The sequence below is a fragment of the Anticarsia gemmatalis genome, chromosome 2 (genome assembly GCF_050436995.1).
Source record: "Anticarsia gemmatalis isolate Benzon Research Colony breed Stoneville strain chromosome 2, ilAntGemm2 primary, whole genome shotgun sequence".
Taxonomy (NCBI): Eukaryota; Metazoa; Arthropoda; class Insecta; order Lepidoptera; family Erebidae; genus Anticarsia; species Anticarsia gemmatalis.
Genome location: NC_134746.1, coordinates 9,425,247 through 9,442,720, shown reverse-complemented (window position 1 = coordinate 9,442,720; position 17,474 = coordinate 9,425,247). Strand labels below are relative to the sequence as shown.

General features: G+C 35.3%; 2 protein-coding genes across 4 annotated transcripts; both read right to left on the bottom strand.

The window, feature by feature from the left end:
* Positions 1 to 1,223: 1,223 nt before the first annotated feature.
* On the bottom strand, positions 1,224 to 4,468 carry LOC142978506 (ATP synthase F(0) complex subunit g, mitochondrial-like). Of its 2 annotated transcripts, XM_076122992.1 has the most exons (5): positions 4,238 to 4,468; positions 3,425 to 4,002; positions 2,690 to 2,779; positions 2,518 to 2,615; positions 1,224 to 1,724 (listed from the first exon to the last, which is right to left on the bottom strand). In XM_076122992.1, the coding sequence occupies exons 3-5, from the start codon at positions 2,760 to 2,762 to the stop codon at positions 1,554 to 1,556; spliced, it is 342 nt and encodes a 113-aa protein (XP_075979107.1). In that variant the 5' UTR covers positions 2,763 to 2,779; positions 3,425 to 4,002; positions 4,238 to 4,468; the 3' UTR covers positions 1,224 to 1,553. The 2 variants fall into 2 exon arrangements, with proteins under 2 accessions (XP_075979107.1, XP_075979098.1); XM_076122983.1 differs by lacking the exons at positions 3,425 to 4,002; positions 4,238 to 4,468 and adding an exon at positions 3,138 to 3,275.
* A 2,921-nt stretch (positions 4,469 to 7,389) lies between these two features.
* Positions 7,390 to 9,395, bottom strand: LOC142978489 (uncharacterized). 2 transcript variants are annotated; one of them, XM_076122972.1, is made up of 3 exons: positions 9,258 to 9,395; positions 8,781 to 8,897; positions 7,390 to 8,172 (listed from the first exon to the last, which is right to left on the bottom strand). In XM_076122972.1, the coding sequence occupies exons 2-3, from the start codon at positions 8,818 to 8,820 to the stop codon at positions 7,706 to 7,708; spliced, it is 507 nt and encodes a 168-aa protein (XP_075979087.1). In that variant the 5' UTR covers positions 8,821 to 8,897; positions 9,258 to 9,395; the 3' UTR covers positions 7,390 to 7,705. The 2 variants fall into 2 exon arrangements, with proteins under 2 accessions (XP_075979087.1, XP_075979080.1); XM_076122965.1 differs by having other exon boundaries at positions 9,254 to 9,387.
* Positions 9,396 to 17,474: the final 8,079 nt, after the last annotated feature.

Sequence of the window (17,474 nt, the reverse complement as noted above, 5' to 3'; positions counted from 1 at the left end):
TTGTTATAACGTAAACTTACGATTATAGCACAGGTGATTGAAATTTAATTAATGTAACACAGTTACGGTCATTACTCGTATGCGCGATATTAGCGATCGCTATGCTATTTACTATTTTGTGCAGAATTCAAACTCAGATCAACGATTAGAAAATAAATGCGTTTTCGCAACGAAACAAAGTTTGGACACCTACCTGGTAAGTTATGAAATGAGATCTGGTCTTAGGTAGTAGGTATAAACCTAACTACTGTAGGTAGATACGTATGACCTGTTTAATACTTATTTTCCAAGTTTTTTCTGTACATAATGAGAATATGTTTTTTCTAACGGAATTCTTCGTCGGTTTTTTTTGTAGTCTGTTCCCTGGTCTTGATATTTCACTGAATAATACCTTTTCCTAGAATGAAATGAATAGGAGATGTAATTAACACGTTTTTTGCAGACTCACAAAACATCCGCATATTGGTTTGCCAGTCGTCTTGGCTATTACTGGCCTCTGTACAATAAATTGATTGATGACTGTCCACGCTAGTTCTACTGAGTTAAAACATTTTTTTTTAAATGACTAGCTACTTAAAAAAAATACAATAGGCTCACTCATTTTCTAGTCACACAGCCTCTGTCACTAATCATAATATAACTTATCATGCTCATATAAAAACAATAACTACTTACATAAAAATGTTAAAACAAAATTTCAAAGAATGAAATACTCATGAAGCCATATTGCAATTTCCTTTCAGCTATTTTATTTTGATTATAGGCAGTTAGGCACCTGTACACTGTTATCTAGCGAGTTAATATCTATAAAAGACCTTGTTCCTTCCTTTAGATGTATTCTGCACGACTATAATTTCTGTCGTCGTCACGAACATGTAGTAAACCTATTATTTCTGCGGATTTACTCAGGGCTATATTTCTTTTTACTGGGAGGTACCAACATTTGATTACGAAACTAAAGGCTGGTTAAGTGCAGCCTGATGCAATATTAATTCGTATGAGAGATCTCTTGTAAAATAGGATCGATCGGACTATCCACATTACACAATGTCTTTAAATATGCTTATTTGGCAATTCATGCAGCCAATCAATCATTGATTTGCAACACTTAAGCGCGCTTATTCGTGATCTTTTGTTAGTGTATTTTTAATAAGTAAATTGTGTACATTTCAATGTCAATGTTTAGCAAAGCATGATAGCACAATAATTAAAAAATACCGACGTTCAGCGTAAACATTTTATTTATTAAAAAGAACAAGACTTGTCAAGGTTGTATGTCAATGTCGTACAATAGTAGTTTTTAACAGAAGAGCCACAAAATTATGTAGTAACTAGATATTATGTACCGCTTACGTACGAAATGAATCAATTATGGAAAGCAGTAGTACGTCAGTCGGTTGCTATGGGATTATTCGTAAGTGAAACTGTTGTCTCATACATGACTAACTATAGACATCTTCAAATATCATAGAACTACCATGGCGAAATATGTTTAGCATATCTTTAGGTGACAAATTAAATTTAGGCTGTAGAAAAGAGTTAGAAATATATATTTAGACAACATAGCCTACAATACGGCCCTTGCCGATGGTTTCACCGATGTAGAACCACAGAGAAACTTCCAGACCAACAAGAAAAAGTAGCCAGGCTTGTTTCACAGTCAAGTGCATGACAGCTCCCGTCTTGAAAAACTCTTGGGCTAGCTTCAAATCTTGAGTAAGTTTCTGCAAAAGCGACATTTATTTACGTTCAATACGAAGAACGATGCTTAAATCTTTAAATTCTATAAGGCAGTATAACTCCAGTAAGTAGGATAATAACTGAGTATGCTGCACTGGCGCACATTGCGTAGGTTTGGCACCGTGCCTTCCTCAATTGCTAGCACAGGAATATTCGATATTTGCTTATCACAACGACACAATTCGCAATGTAACATCCTAACACACATACTTAAAGTTGAGTGCTTGAATATATTGGATTAGATGTCATTTAGATAAAGATATCGCGTAAAATTTGGAGGAATCGTATTTTTCATTTTAAATAGCAACATGTTATAAAACAGAGTTCACAGAATAGTGATAAAAACATACATCAATGTGCAGTCTGGTGTGTAAAATATTGCTGCCGTGTTATACAGATGCCCATGCAAGTAAATATCAAACTGAATTACCTAGTTGGCTGCGCGCCAGCTATGGTAACCTAAATACCCAAGCATTCAGCGCATAAAGCACACAAAGCACCTTTTTCCTACCTTTTTATTGTTTTATTTTTTCGCAAGAATCTTTGTTTTCACGGGGTAAAAAACAATAATTGTGTCGTTATTAAATTTTGATTTGTTATGATATGGAACTACTTATATGAAAATATGGAAAACATCGCGAGTAAGTAATTTTTAGATGTTTTTCATAATTCATACGAAAACTCAATGTTGTAAATCGTAGAGTCAAGACATCATCAGAGAAACACTTTGGTTTTTACAAGAAGGTACCTAATTCATACATAAAATAAATACTTTACCTGCATTTCCATCGGCGGCGCCATTTCCAAAGTGTAAAATCCCTTTAGAACCTTCATTTTTCGCGCAAGCTCAGATTTTGATGCATGCTCAGCTTTTTCTAAAAATTATCAACGTTCTTTAATACTTAATTGATTCAGTGACAAAGGCACTAGGCTAAATAATATTCCATACCTTTAATCAATTCTATCAATTTCTCCTTGTTTCTGGTTATGGTGGGTTTGTATACTTCAGATAGTTCATGCATCAATGCCAGTCTGCCACCTGGAAACAGGTTATGGAGGCGTTATTTGTGTCTAAAAGACTACCATAATGGATCTAGTTATTACTGCAATTCTATTTGTTGCTGCTACGGTAATGTATCTACCAGGAGGTTTACAATTTTCTAATATTAGCCACTGATTTGAAAACGAATTATGCTCTAGTAAGATTCATATTCAAATCTTATGCCGCGTCTTGCGCAAATCAGACCAAATTAACTATCGGCTATGTAGCCTTACCACTAATATTCGAAAGATTGAATGTTTAAAAGAGAGTTTAAAAGGAGTAAGTGGGTATCAACATGGAATTACATACATAGCGACCGCTGATCTATAATAATGATAATTAAAAGCAAACTTACGTAGAATGTTATTAGCAAATTTCGTGATGCTTATAGCCGATGTCATTATTGTATTTTTATCAAATTCTACTGGAAACTCTAAAATTAGGATCAAAGACTATAATGACATGTCACATTGGGACTGATGTTTTTAAAAATGCTATGTCAAAATAGTGAAAATCTAAATTGTGCTAAATTACTTTTATGTCAAATAAGTGTAAGACCTCTTTTTACATAATAAGTAGTTATTTTACATACAGTAGTAGGCGGATAGGCAAAGTACCTAGGTTGACAAAATACGGGCTTACCGACTTAATATAGAAGAAATGCACTTTTTACATGTTGAGTAGTTAATGTTGTTTCGGTATTTGTGGTTTAGTTGGTGGTTTGTCAGTGCTGTCTTCCTCATCATCTGCTCCGCCAGATTGTCCACATATATACCGGTAGTATAGCATACGCATATCCTCTCCATCGGGACCTGATGGAGAGGCTAAAGGAGAAGGTGACGGTGACGTTGGTGCAGAAGTTGGTGTAGAACTAAAGACTTGACTTTGCTTTACAGCCTTAACTTTTTGCCTTATAGGAGAATACACATATGGTTCGGGCGCAGGCTCCGTTATGTCCTTTGCATCATTAAAAGTCTCCTTCTTCTTTCTTTTCGCTTTAGGTCTAGGTATTCTTCTTTCTGGCGGTTTCTTTGGCAGCGTGTATAATATAACTCTCGACTCTCTTTTGCATAATTTTATTAAGCTCTCTTTAAAACCGCCTTTTTTAAATGTAAAGTAGTCAAACTTTTTGCAAAAAGGTTGAGGCAGCGGTATAAACGTGTTAACTTTCAGAAACTGCATGGAGGTATACCTTAATATCCTTAATATCTTTGAAGCATCTTAAACAATAGATATATAACATAAAATAAACACTAAGTACAATATTTATGTCTTTCTGTTTCTTCAACAATGATACGTTTTGACGATAGCTTGTTATTTGTCAACAAAGCCAGAAAACAAAATAAAACATGAATGAAACGGTGATAGCCATCCAAAAAAGTGTAAAAAATTGCCCATATAAATATGTTTATGTTGAAAAAACCTCTCGCTATTGCATAATTGAATTAGACTTACGTAGAGGACATGTTATGTTATATATTAGGTTATTCATAGTTTTCTTGTTCCTGTATAAAACGTCCGATAAAATTTAATATTATTGAACTTGAGGCTAACATGCAGCACTGTCTATCTGTGATATGTAAGCCATGGTGAATTTTATTTTAAAACATGTTGCTAACGGAAAATTTTGATGAATACATTGACTTAATTCTGCTTGACAATAATGTCAACATCATGATACATCACCTAAACATCGACACTGACCATAGTCTTCGCAAGAAAATCTTTGATTTCTACAAATCTTCAGACAGCTCGACAGATCAGCCCGAAAAGTTAATCTATGGATATGATAGAATAGAAAAAGTTATTTTATAGCTCTATGTTCATGTGGAAGGAATCATCAATAGTTAAAAAAATATATGAATTCGGTAGGTAGTAGGTTAGCCTCATAAGTTTTGTTCCTTGTTTAGTGCTTGTATGTCTGGAAACTGAAAGCATGGATACATTGTTGAAATATCTAGGATTCGGGCGGCTACTTTTACTCAAAGACTTTACTTTACTACGTTTTCGCTTAGTGCGCTACAAATAGTATTACCTACGATGTTACATACATAATATTATTATATTATATTAATTTCGGTTAATTGAAATAAAACAGCAAGTTTTGCGATTTAGACGTTTATTTAATTTACAATATTTCGCAACATTTCATTGTATTACAATGCCAGTGTTTAATCATATTGATTTTATGTCTTGGATTTTAAAGGATTACGCAATAATCGAATGTTGTAATTATTTTCTTTTGGGGTATACCTAGGTGGAAAAGTACTCATATAATAAATTATATAAATATGTGCACATACGTAACTAGAAACGCATGTTTTAAATTACAAAATGTTACATGAGTCACCACAATTTTTATTAATTTAATATATCTCACGGACAAATAAACCTAGGTACCCCTTTTTGTTTCAATTAAACATTTTATTTTTTAGGTGGACATTTGGGGTCGGGTGGACGTTTTGCTTGAGGTGGACATTTAGGCTCAAGTGGACATTTAGGCTCGGGTGGACATTTGGATGCAGGCGGACATTCTGGGGAGCATGGTGGACACGTTGCGGTGCATGGTGGGCTCCGGGGGAAAGGTCCGGGACACCACTCGGTGCACTGCGGGTATACTGTACACCCAGGACATGGGCATTGACAGCATTTTGGGCATCCAGGACATGGAGCTGGCGGTTTAGAAGGATTTTTACTTGGCGAGCATTTCGTGTCTTTCGAGCTTTTCGAGTCTTTCGAGTCTTTGGAGCATTTCGGGCACTTTAAGCAATTAGGACATAGGCATAACGCGCATCTAGGACATGGGTATAGCGGACCTTCTGGACATCCGGGAGCTGGGCATGGGGGATATGTTGGGCAAGGGCATGGGCACGGGCAAGGGCAAGGACAAGGGCACGGTGGAGGCGGCCTTGGTGGTTCCATTGGCGGTGGAACGGGATGATAGGTGGGTGGATAGGGAGGGCAGGGCGGACATGGAGGATATATGGGGTACATTGGTGGACACGGTGGATATTCAGGACATGGTGGGCACGGGGGACATTCTGGGCACGGTGAGCATGGGCACGGCGAGCATGGGCACGGCGCACATGGACACGGCGGACAAGGTGTACATGGGCACGGTGGGCACGGTGAACATGGGCATGGTGGACATGGGCTCGGTGGACACGGTTCTGGACAAGGTGGGCAAGGTGGACTCTTTGGACATAGTGGAAAAGGTGGACATGGTGGAATTGGTGGCCAGCCGGGGGGACATTCTGGAGCTTTGTCCTTGCCTTTTGCGCATTTTGTCTCTGCTTTATCACATACAGGTTCTATTTTACTACACTCCTTCTTTTCCGCTCCAGTACCAATACTTCCAGTCATAAGTTTGACCACCCTATCTCTAATTTTACCTGAAACAAATTTCGTAATCTTGGGTTTATCTGTATTGCGTGACGAAAACCTTCTATTGACTGTGTTATGATAGTTGTATTCCATTCTTCTATTCAATTGATTTATGGACATTGGAAATGTTGCGTTTATTTGGGCTAACTGTCCCGGTGAACATGGCGCCGACGTAAGTGTTGAAATTCCTAAAAATAAAATGAAATTATATTACCAACAAAAAAGGCTGTCGAAATTTTGTAAAAAGGATTTTCTTTTTTGTATTTAACTATCGAAAATAACTGATATAATTGTCAGAGATGTGGGTTCCTATGCAAGTGTTGAAATACATTGTTTTGCCAGCCTGATTCTGTACCTTCTGATTTATTCTTGTTTCTGACCAGGTTACACATATTTATTTCAGGCAGTTCATGTTTTAAAGCAAAACTGCCCCCTGAAATAGTAAATATTTATAACGAATACGTTTAGTTTTATTATCAGCGGCATAAATTAAAAAAAAATAACAAGGAGTAAAATCAAAATTTTGCCAATGGCTTCATTAATTTAATATAATTATAACTTACGGAGAACAGTATTGGTTAATTTTGAAAAACCCATGCCGGTCGCCATTTCTGTTTATAATATTTGTCTTAATAGCACATTTAGTGGAACCTTAAAACTTTCGCCTTGCATGATTATCTAATATTATTGATGCGTTAATTCTTTTATAATATTAGATAATTATTACACGGACAATGGATTTATAAAATGTTTTACATAATTTCGTTTGTGACAAATTGTATTGATGTCTACTTTGCTGTTTCGCTGGCTGTCAAGGCTGAGCTGCGCTTCATGCTTCTACCATAGTTATCCCAGCTCTTTGGTCCTGCTCATAGACTATAAATTACAATAAATGAGTGCTGCTATTAGCTTCTATGTAATGCTATAGTATATTATATACACTCTCTATGTCTATGGCATAGCCAAGGCCATTACTAGCCAAGCTACAACAATACACTCGTCAAACATCTATAACGTAAAATTGATATTTAAATGGACGTACATTATCCATATTACATCCCAGTTATCTGGTTGGAGGCTCTCATTATGGGTGTAAATATTCTCATAAAAATTAACAATGTCGCCTGCGATTGAATAGTTTAGTAAATTAACCATTACTCAGGTCGTTTACATGATTATTACTAGACACGCTCCTAAAATAAGAAATGTGACAAAAATATTTTTAAATACTTATTTATTTCATAAAATAACGCAACATACACTTCAACGATATAACATTAACATAAAAATCAATTAAATAATTACAAGTACAATGTATAATAATGTCTCAAGACGTCAAGATGGTTTACTTAAAAATCTCAAGAACTGTATTTGTTTAGTTGTTTTAGTTCCGATTTTTTGTTATTTAAATCCGACTTGTTCCAGCAATGTCTAGTTTCAAAGGAAATATAAAACTAATCTCCTGAATAAAATGTAGGTACTATGAAGTTTCGAACGAGACTGTTTACATATTTTTGGGTAATTCATTTATTTTTGTCATCATTTTTTAGGAGGATCTTTTTTGGCTTCAGGCTTTTTTACTTCTTTCTTGGGTTCAGGTTTTTTCTCTTCTTTCTTAGCCTCAGGTTTCTTCGCTGCTGCTTCTTTCTTTTCTTTTTCCTTTTGAGCTTCAGCTGATTTTTTAGCTTCCTCAGCAGCCGCCTTAGCTTTAACGGCTGCGGCGGCCTTACGTTCCTCTTCCTGTTTCTTTGCCTCAGCCTTCTGCTTTTCTTCTAGAGCTTTCAGCGCAGCCTCTTTATCTCTCTTTTTCTGTTCTGCCGCTTGATCTATAGATCTTATTTGACCTGCTAGTATGTTTATAATAGTATCTACAATTTTTCCAGCGCCATCTTCTATTTGTTTTCCAAGAGGTCCTTTTAAAGCACTAACTGTCATTGGGGGTGCAGCTTCCACTTTTAAATATTTCCATGAACTTGAGCCAAGTTTCTTAATTGTTTTCGACGCCTCTGAAAACAAAGTGAAAGGCTTGCAATAACAGATTAAATTATGGATTTAATAATTCTGAGATATTATCACCTGAAAGGAAAATGTTTATTTTAATGGGATACGTACTCGAGGATGTTCATTCTTACTGATAACTTAAGGCCTATTTGCCATCGCGTTATATGTTATCGTTAACAACAAGGGCCTCCTTTAGAGGAACCTGACCCTGTGCTACGCATCTTTTGTTTGAGTTCTTCTATTTGTTTCTCCAGATATTTCACTTCTTTCGGTAATTGCTGATTGCGAAGCTCGGTTAATTTGTCTTCTACAATGTTCAGTATTTTATTCGTTGCTCCTTCTAACTTATTTACTATTGGATTACACACTAGCGGTTTTGCTGGTGATTTTGCTATAGACCATTTGACACTATCCCATGCGTTAGAGAGAAGAGGGCGAATCTTAGTCAGAGAACCTGCTAACAAAACAAATGCGGTTTTACTTTATAAATGTAACAAGTTTAATTATAAATCGCTTAGTTTATAACAACAAATATATAGTACTATGTGGCATATACCCACTTTTGTTTTGCAACAGTTTCTAAAAGTAAATAGGGTTTCAAATAGATACATACCTAATGCCAAATCTAGTGCTAATCTTACAGTCCTAGCCATATTAGGTCTAGTCTGAATAGATTATTTCAACACAACACTTCTATTTACTGAATAATTTGGTGTAGTTTGTTTTTGACCTGCAAATAAAATAACACACGTGAGGATGAATTGTCTTTGATATTGACAATACATTATTATTTTTTTGTAGATTATTGTCTTTGCAGTCTCCAACTATGTTGTGCAAAGAGGTAAAGGTTGTGAATAGTAGCTATGTTAGACTTTATTATACTAATAACAAATTCTTTGAATAATATTTAATTAAAATATTGCTGTTTATCAGAATATTCCTAAATCAATATTTGTTATCAAAAAAGTTTCCATGACAAATCTTTTGCCAAAAAACTACTCTTTATGGCTATAGTAAATTGTTGAAGACTTACATATACATAAGTACGAGTTCAATTACATAAAGTTTATAGAAATGAACACTTACTAACTCATTGAGAAGCGAACATCTCTTTAGTACATCATCGTCGACACAAATGTTATTAAAAGTGTAGTATTAATGAACAAACAAAGATTTTGGGAAGGAAAAGTGACGGACAGTATAGTTGACAACTCGTTGCCTACGAGAGTTGGACTATTTTCATTTACACATTATGTTTTCTATCCCATTATATTGGCTGCAGGTTTAACCAAAAAACGGTATTTGCTACGATACCTGTATGTAACAAGTAATTAAGGATAGGTACTGTTTTGCTTTTTTGCCTTTCTAGGACGTTTCTTTCGAATACTTACATTTGATAGCCGTTTCATGTTCACGGTGCCCACCTACACGAACGGCGTGGTCGATCGGCGCATGTGGTGCGATGGTCTGGTGGTTCCTGTGGGTCCATCATTGCAGGAAATATACATGACAGGAAGGTAAAGAAAGGTCTTTGCTAAGCATCGAGATGATTGAGACACTAATGAAATTGTAGCTAAATAATTACTTCCGCATACAGCAACAAACAGGATACAATTTCTAGTCTCAACAACCGTTACTTCGCAAAATAACAACACTTTTTTTCTGGCGCCAAAAAAAGTTCGTTCGCCACCTACATAGGTACATATCAATGTATTTAAACGACATGACGCCAGCCATTTTAACTGAGAATAATAATGAGTACGTTCATATGAAGTTTAAGATTTTTTGCCGAACTTGTATATGTAATTTGAGAACGGTGTAAAAAAACAATCGCGTTACAATTTTGTTTCGTGTACAACCCAAATGTTCCCCAACGCGATCCTAATTTGGGTCATCGACACGAAGATTTAATAAACGCAAACTGAATTAATGTAAATATTTTTATAACGTTCAAGTAATTTGTTTTAAAAAAGAGGAGAAAAAATATTGAAGTAAATCTTTCTTCATTTTGCTTCGGTTTTAAGACATTATTGGGTCACCTACATTACTACAGGCCGTAAAAAGAATCTCTTCAAACAGAAAACTCTTTGTACTCAAACAAGCATTTGACAATTGTGATTAAAAAAAAATCTTATGCATAGTTTGTCCATACACCTAAGGTTTATTTTAAGTTTTCATTCTACAACGCAACAACAAAGTTGAACAATCATTCAAGTAGCTTTTGCATTCCAATTAGACTACAGTCTTCTATCGCAGATTGATTCAAGAGATAAGCTCAATTATTTAACTGTTACAATATAACGCATAATAACTAACAGTAGTTAAGTATCGATTTGTTGCAGAACTTGATACGTCTAGCTGAGAGCCCCCTGTAGAGAGAACGGCGAACTAATGGATGGTCAGTATTCACCGCGTGGTTGAATTATAACGAGGCGACGTTTATTCACTTCAGCGATCAATCTCGATTCACGTCACTAGATGGCGTTGGTGCAATGTGGGAGGCTTGATAAATTGATGCTGGAGGCCTACTAAAACTCAACGAAAACGAAATTTACCATGATTTCATACACTTCCAAACTTTGTTTGAACGAAATTTGTTTGACATTTAAATCTTCTTTATTTAGGAACTTAACGGTAGTTATCGAGCATCGAAATTGTAAAGAAAATCTGGATAAAATAAACATATCAGACCTACAGGTACTCAATAATGAAACAATACGTTATTATAAATGTGAATAGGTGATAATAATATAATATAGGAAGATTAAATATACTCGTTATGGTAGCGGAAGCCGCCTGGACAAATTTTTAACTACAATTTAAATGTCAGAGTCCCGGCACTTGTTTATAGTTACCAACTGAATGAAATTGGGCTACTATACATATTTATATTCTATCTAAATAAAATAACGCAAAATAATAACAAGCCACGGTATTATCACCTGTGTACTATAGAACTGGCATTTATTTTGCCAAATTTCTAGGTCGACGACATTGTCTTGATCCTTGAGTTACGCGACCGCCAATTATGACAGATGGCTATTGAACTTCCTGAAGCCTTTTCACTCATATTAAAACAAAAGGACAAAGTATCAACGCTTTTTAAACTCTTCAAAAATCACTGAAAGGCTATGCTTACCATTTGTAATACGACTATTGTTATGTAATTTGACTGCTTCTGGGAATTTTAATATTCATGTGCTGTGTTCTTCATAGCTTTAAATGTTTTTAAACATATAAGATGTATTTGAAATAGTGCTCAACTGAAACTGTCTTGTTTTCGTAAGATCGTGTGAAGAAATTTTAACTTATGTGGGATGCTACATGCAATCATATTATAAATAAATATTGCATCTTAGAGATGGTTTATGTACCAATAAACTACGGTAACTTAATTTATATACTGAATTTTTTTATTTCGGTTCGTGTTAAAGTTATTTCCTCACAACTGGGCTAGATATTAAAGGATTATGTTCTGAAAGTCTAAATTGCAAAGCGGACTGTTTTAGAAGTAAGCACCTATTAAATTAGACATGGAGTTCTTTTTAATGGCTGTTTCAAGTGTGCGAATGTTTTCCATTCGTGTGATGAATCCGGCAATGAGAGAGGTCTGGGAATAGGATGGATGAACGGTTTTGATTTACAAAAGTACAATTAGATAGAGCCTTTGTCGAATTTACTAAGGGAAGACCTGAACGGGTCCACGAAAGTAGCAGAACATTAAATGATTCATATTTTTATTTACTTTAAAGAAGATTACTTTTTTATCGGTTTAATCCGTTACGCATAATTGGAGCTCAACGACCTAGTTTGTAATAATTAACGTGTCCATCAATCATCGAGGTGATAACTTCGACGAGGCTTTATGATACCGGTTGTCATAAACAGATTAAACTTCTAAAGGTGGGTTAAGTATATTCACAATATCCGATATCTACTCTCACTACGAAATTTTTTATAATCTTTAGATGAGCTCGTAGTTCTAAACTTACGTGGCGAAATGTAAGTAAGATGTGTCCTAGTTCAGTAATTAAATACGTTACGATAACGATAGCAGTAAAGCTTACCACATTATAGGTAAAAGAGGACACATCATGTTGTGCGAATTATTTCAATACAGCAGATTAATATAAAAAACAGCATCAACGGAATAATATAAAAAATATCCTATATTATTTACTTTACAGTTTGATGTTACGACCAAGAATGCGGGACAACTGTGTTCGCCCACAATATTCCACACAACAATCTTAATAATATTTCAACTACAATTCATCATAAATAAATACTTAATTTGCAATTCGAAAACGGATAAGATACATCATAATGAAGATAAATGAACTTGTAATAGCAGTCGTACCGTTAAATTTATGAGAAAAAATATCTTGTTTATGAACAGTGGTAGTCTTTGAAGGTAAATAGAACAGGGTCAATGACTTTATGAGATGATGAAGTTTCAGCACAAGTAAGTAATAAATAAAGTTTAAGAGGAGACCCTTTCCTAGCAACGGGACGGCAATCGGTTAATCGGATCACTAACCCCCGGTTTCTGTAGTTTATCTATTCAATAGCGTTTAAACCCATATAAATAAACGCTATTGAATAGATAAACTACCGCTAAATGTCTCAGAAACCGGGGTCAGCAGAACTTGTGCTATGGTAATTAAGCAACTGATAAACATTCTTATACACTTCTAAATATACACATAAATTCAAAACCAGGTACAGAACAGATAATCAAACTCTTCACACAAATATTTGTCCCGGGTGGCATTCAGACTCACAACTGAGGCGATCAAAACACTGCACCAACCGTGCAGTTCAAATAAAAATAAAAAAGTGAGTTAAGGATTAAAATTGTTTGGTCAGCGTTAAAGCTGTTGACATGAGGTCCAGACGGCAGACAGGACGCAGCCGAGTTCGTTCGCACTTCGCGAATACGATACATTATGTACAGTGTACAATGTTTCGCCCTCAAACTTGTCTCGTCTCATACAAATGTGTCTACAGACGAAGTTTGTACAGCGAGTGTGTAGCTTGAAACAATATCCTTTATCACTCTAGTCTACTCTGCATTGTGTGATTTTCTCATATCGTTTTCAGTGCATTGTGCAGAAATCAATTAACTAAACGTTTTTGTTTTGTACACAGTTGGACAATTCACAAACAATTTATTTGTTTTATGTACTAACATATTAGGTAAGTAACACAAAAACGTAAAATACAACAAGTAAAAGCATTTTAAATATTTAATTCAGTAAATCAAAAATTTAAGTTCAATACAGGAAATGAACGCTGAGTTACAACCAAAATAGAGTTCTAACTATTCCAAAACAAGCTCATCGCCTTCGATCGTATTGAATGACTAGTAGGTAAGCTACCTAGTTGAGGCGCTCACAGCTAGTTGTGCTCATCGGTCCGTAAACGATCAGTGAGTAAAGCAACCTTTAGCGAGGATATTCCATAGATGGGTGACCTCTAACTGATACCTGCGCCGAACTGCTCTGTGCTGCGGAGGACACGTAAAATGTCTGTATCGATTGTCAATTAACAACTTTAACTCTACGTTGACCACTAACCATAATTATTATGCTAAATAGGTAAATACTGTAATGTGGCAAATAGGTGTCTCATTTGCAGTATGTTATAACAATATCTTAGGTAATAATCTTCATAAGTAGTTGTTTGTGTCTTTTGCTTATAAATCATAGTAGCGCATTCATAGTGGATATTGTTCGGAGTCCTGCTGTGCGCCTAATCGAAATACAGTGTTATAATGCGACAGGTTTAATAGACGATCGACTGTGATTTCAAGCACTGCTTTATCTAACAGTACAAAAGTGGTAATGTTTTAAAATTTCTGCCTCTAGTTCGTATGTTTTAGGATATTTTCGAAACTAATTGAATGTATAACACCGATTTTATTTTTAGAATTTGGAAGTATTTGGGCACTTATTGCTAAAGAAATAAAATTTTCTTATGCATCCGCCGTTGGTCTCCCAAATACTTAGTTAAAATAAAGTCCTCATCGAGCACGTTACACCACATTGTTCTTAGCTTCCCACACACGAATGACATGTAATTAGACTAACAATTAATATTATTTACAAGCACAATGACTTCAGAAACCTGTAATGCTTGTGACGTGTGGTTATATTATTCACCTGAGTGTACTTAGTATTCGTAGTAACTTCGTGTACACATTATTCCATTAATTAGGTAGGTACTTGTCTATTTATTAATAAAAGGCCAACAAAACGTATTTTATTTACAGTACTGTATGTTTGTATGAGAGAACTTTGAAATCTTTAAATTAAAATAATTCTGCTCCAGCCACATCAAAATAAATCGTAGGAAAAAAATCATTATCTTGGTCTACTGTCCCGAAGAAACATAAAGTTCTGAAGCTATTACAACTTGTTGACTGAAGTCAAATTAGAAAAGACACATCGGCAATAAATTCTGTGCTTTATACGTTTGATACAAAAATAGCCGGGAACAAACGCGTACGTGTGAAGGATATACGAGTAGGCATCCGACTTCATTAAACACATGAACAGTATCCGTTTTCCTATGCGCCTCTGGAACTGGGCCAAAGAAACGGTCGATCTTGTTTCTAGTATTATCAATATGTGATAGATGCACCTTACAGTTAGAGGCCAACAGGCGTAAAGTGCATGCAAACAAATGGAAACAGAACGACCTCGCAGATCAAATTACTGCACAACGCTCCACAACGCTGATGTGATATTGCCACTGCAAATACTGAACATGGAATTATTGAGCAATCACAATTTGCAAGAAACCGTTGACCCGAATCAATTGTCTTATACGTACTTTGTGAATTATGTGTAAACATTGCGTCACACCTGCTATTTTTGTGTTTTACAGATCGTTAGCTTTGTGTAACATACATAATACAGTTACGAGTTATTTAATACGCATAACCGTTTGTTTATATGCTTCAAAACTACTTTTAATTTGGCTATTTTGTAGACAAATTGACAATATAAAACATTTTGTTTCGAAAGTAAATGTCTCAAGTTCGCAATAACTCGTTAGCTGAATGCTTCTGAGCTAATTGCAATGAACTATCTAATGACTCAATGTTGCAATATACGAACTTTATAAATATGTCGAATGTCTACTGAGATGATACTTGATACGTTTTAAGTGTAATGAAAAAAGGATGAGAGAATCATTAATTGATATTTTACTTTATTTTTACAGGTAATTTTCGTTGTATAGGTAAAGATTTACCCTGATTGTGTAACGCGGTTTAAGGAGGCTCGTAAAAATGTCGTGACCGTACAATATTGCTTGGACAATAAACATGTTCCAGCCTAAGAAGAACAATAGTAGCGCCCATGGTTTACTGTGTTAACAAGGTTCTTCAACAGTTACTGAAGTAGGATGCATATCGTCCTAGGAACATAAAGTGTCTCGTATATTTTTTAAGGTCTCCTAAAATGTATTTGCATCAGCTTAGGCTTCTTTGTTCGAGTTGGAGTCTGCATCCAGTCTCACCGGATGCAGCTGGATACCAGTATTTCACATGAAGCGACTGCCCGTTAGTGACTCCACAACCTAGTTACCTAGGTTATAACACGATAGGTACCCGATATCCCGGTAGCTTGGGTAAGACAGGTTGACAGGCTTTCAAGCTTTTGTCTCCTGTTAACGACTGTCGAAGATCTTTAAAAATGATAACCGGGTCCCAAAATTTTACGTGCCTTCCAAAACACGGAGGAACTCACTATGTATAATATGGTCACCCATCCACGAAACATCTTCAGCATGTCTATATAAATACATGAGAGATGAATCCGCTGTTTTACTTTGCCACGAGCTCTCTTAAAACGTATTTATTACTGTAATAAACAAACGTATCGCATTACCGGTTGAAGGTGCAATGTTTCTACGAGGTTATCGCGGCATTAGGTAGCTTATTGCCTCGTTGGGATATTATTAAAGCGACAAGAAATTTATCTGTTGACATAAACTACCATTCACATTAATTTGTTAGGTACTAAGCAACTACAATTCAAGGCAGTCCATTATATTATAAACACAGTCGAGTATCGAAGTAAGTGGACAGTAATCATTCCTATTTTAGTTTCAGCAATCCGATTATTGGTACAAGATGTTATTTTTCTAGTTCCTTTTTTATGGTTAGTTTAATTTCTAATCATGATGGAGTTTGCTTTTAATGTTTCCTAAATACTGATATGGTCAATAGGAAAGAAAGGAAGTTGAACTGGAACAGTTATTTTAAATAACATAATTAGGTACCATACATACATAGTACCTAGTATTAATGCCGCTGTGGCGAGGGCGGCTATTCATCTGAATTCTAACCATGAGGTCCCGGGTCGGATAAAGTGCTAATGGTATTTTTCTAATTTATATTAGATTGTCTTAAAAGTAGTCGAACGTTAAAAGTTAAAAGAAACGAAGTTAAAAGCTAGGCAACGGCTTTGTACATGGCAATTGGCTCTCTTTCCTATGGGACTAAGATTGCAAATGGCAAAACGCGAGTGTATTGCATAGGTACATGTCTGCCTACACCATCAAGTACCGTCAGTCATCAACAGTCGTGATATTATGTATGTACCTATGAACAAAGCAGGTACCAATATACGCCACAACTATTAAAAGTAATCGACGGTTTAAATATGAGTGACGAAAATACGCGTACCTACGTACTTAAAATTCTCATTTCGTGATCATCAATTCCTTAATGATTGATTGGTCTCAATTATTTAATAAACCACTTAATCGGTCATCACACAAATGAACTAATAAATTAATTATTCACGCAAATATTTATAATTACTTAATTGAATTTACTTAACCCAATTATTTTGCCGTTCCGTTAATGAAGGCCTTTGACCATTTCCTTACATAAGTTTTTAATTGCGGCCAAATAAGTTAATCGACATTAAATATACAAATATGTACCAGTTATGTAATATGTTAAGGTCGTTCAAGGTCAATGCGAGGTCATTGTTGCAGTTAATGAAATTTATAGTTACGCGTTGAGTTAAAAACACATCATGTGAACTGCTGGTACTTATTCAAGTATAGGTACTTATAAGTAAGTTTTAGTTTTTACCAGTAGCGTGATTCTATACAGTCGTTACTATCGAGTATTAAAATTGTACGGGAAAATTAGTTCCATCAGCAAATGCTGGTGGCAGAATTTGATCGTGATCGGAATTTCAAATAAAAATTGTCCATAGCTAGCCCCACCGAAGTGACGAGAATGAAATCCTAAATTCTGTGTGCTACTTACTTAATACTTCTT

Bases quoted from the DNA above. Each gene is read 5' to 3' on its own strand.
- LOC142978506 (XM_076122983.1), bottom strand. From the start codon at position 3,183: ATGACATCGGCTATAAGCATCACGAAATTTGCTAATAACATTCTAC. The intron at 2,780-3,137 runs GTAAGTTTGCTT...ACCTGTTTCCAG, and splicing joins ATTTGCTAATAACATTCTAC to GTGGCAGACTGGCATTGATG. The intron at 1,725-2,517 runs GTAAAGTATTTA...TCGCTTTTGCAG, and splicing joins CGCCGCCGATGGAAATGCAG to AAACTTACTCAAGATTTGAA.
- LOC142978489 (XM_076122972.1), bottom strand. From the start codon at position 8,820: ATGGCTAGGACTGTAAGATTAGCACTAGATTTGGCATTAG. The intron at 8,173-8,780 runs GTATGTATCTAT...CTTTGTTTTCAG, and splicing joins AGCACTAGATTTGGCATTAG to AGGCGTCGAAAACAATTAAG.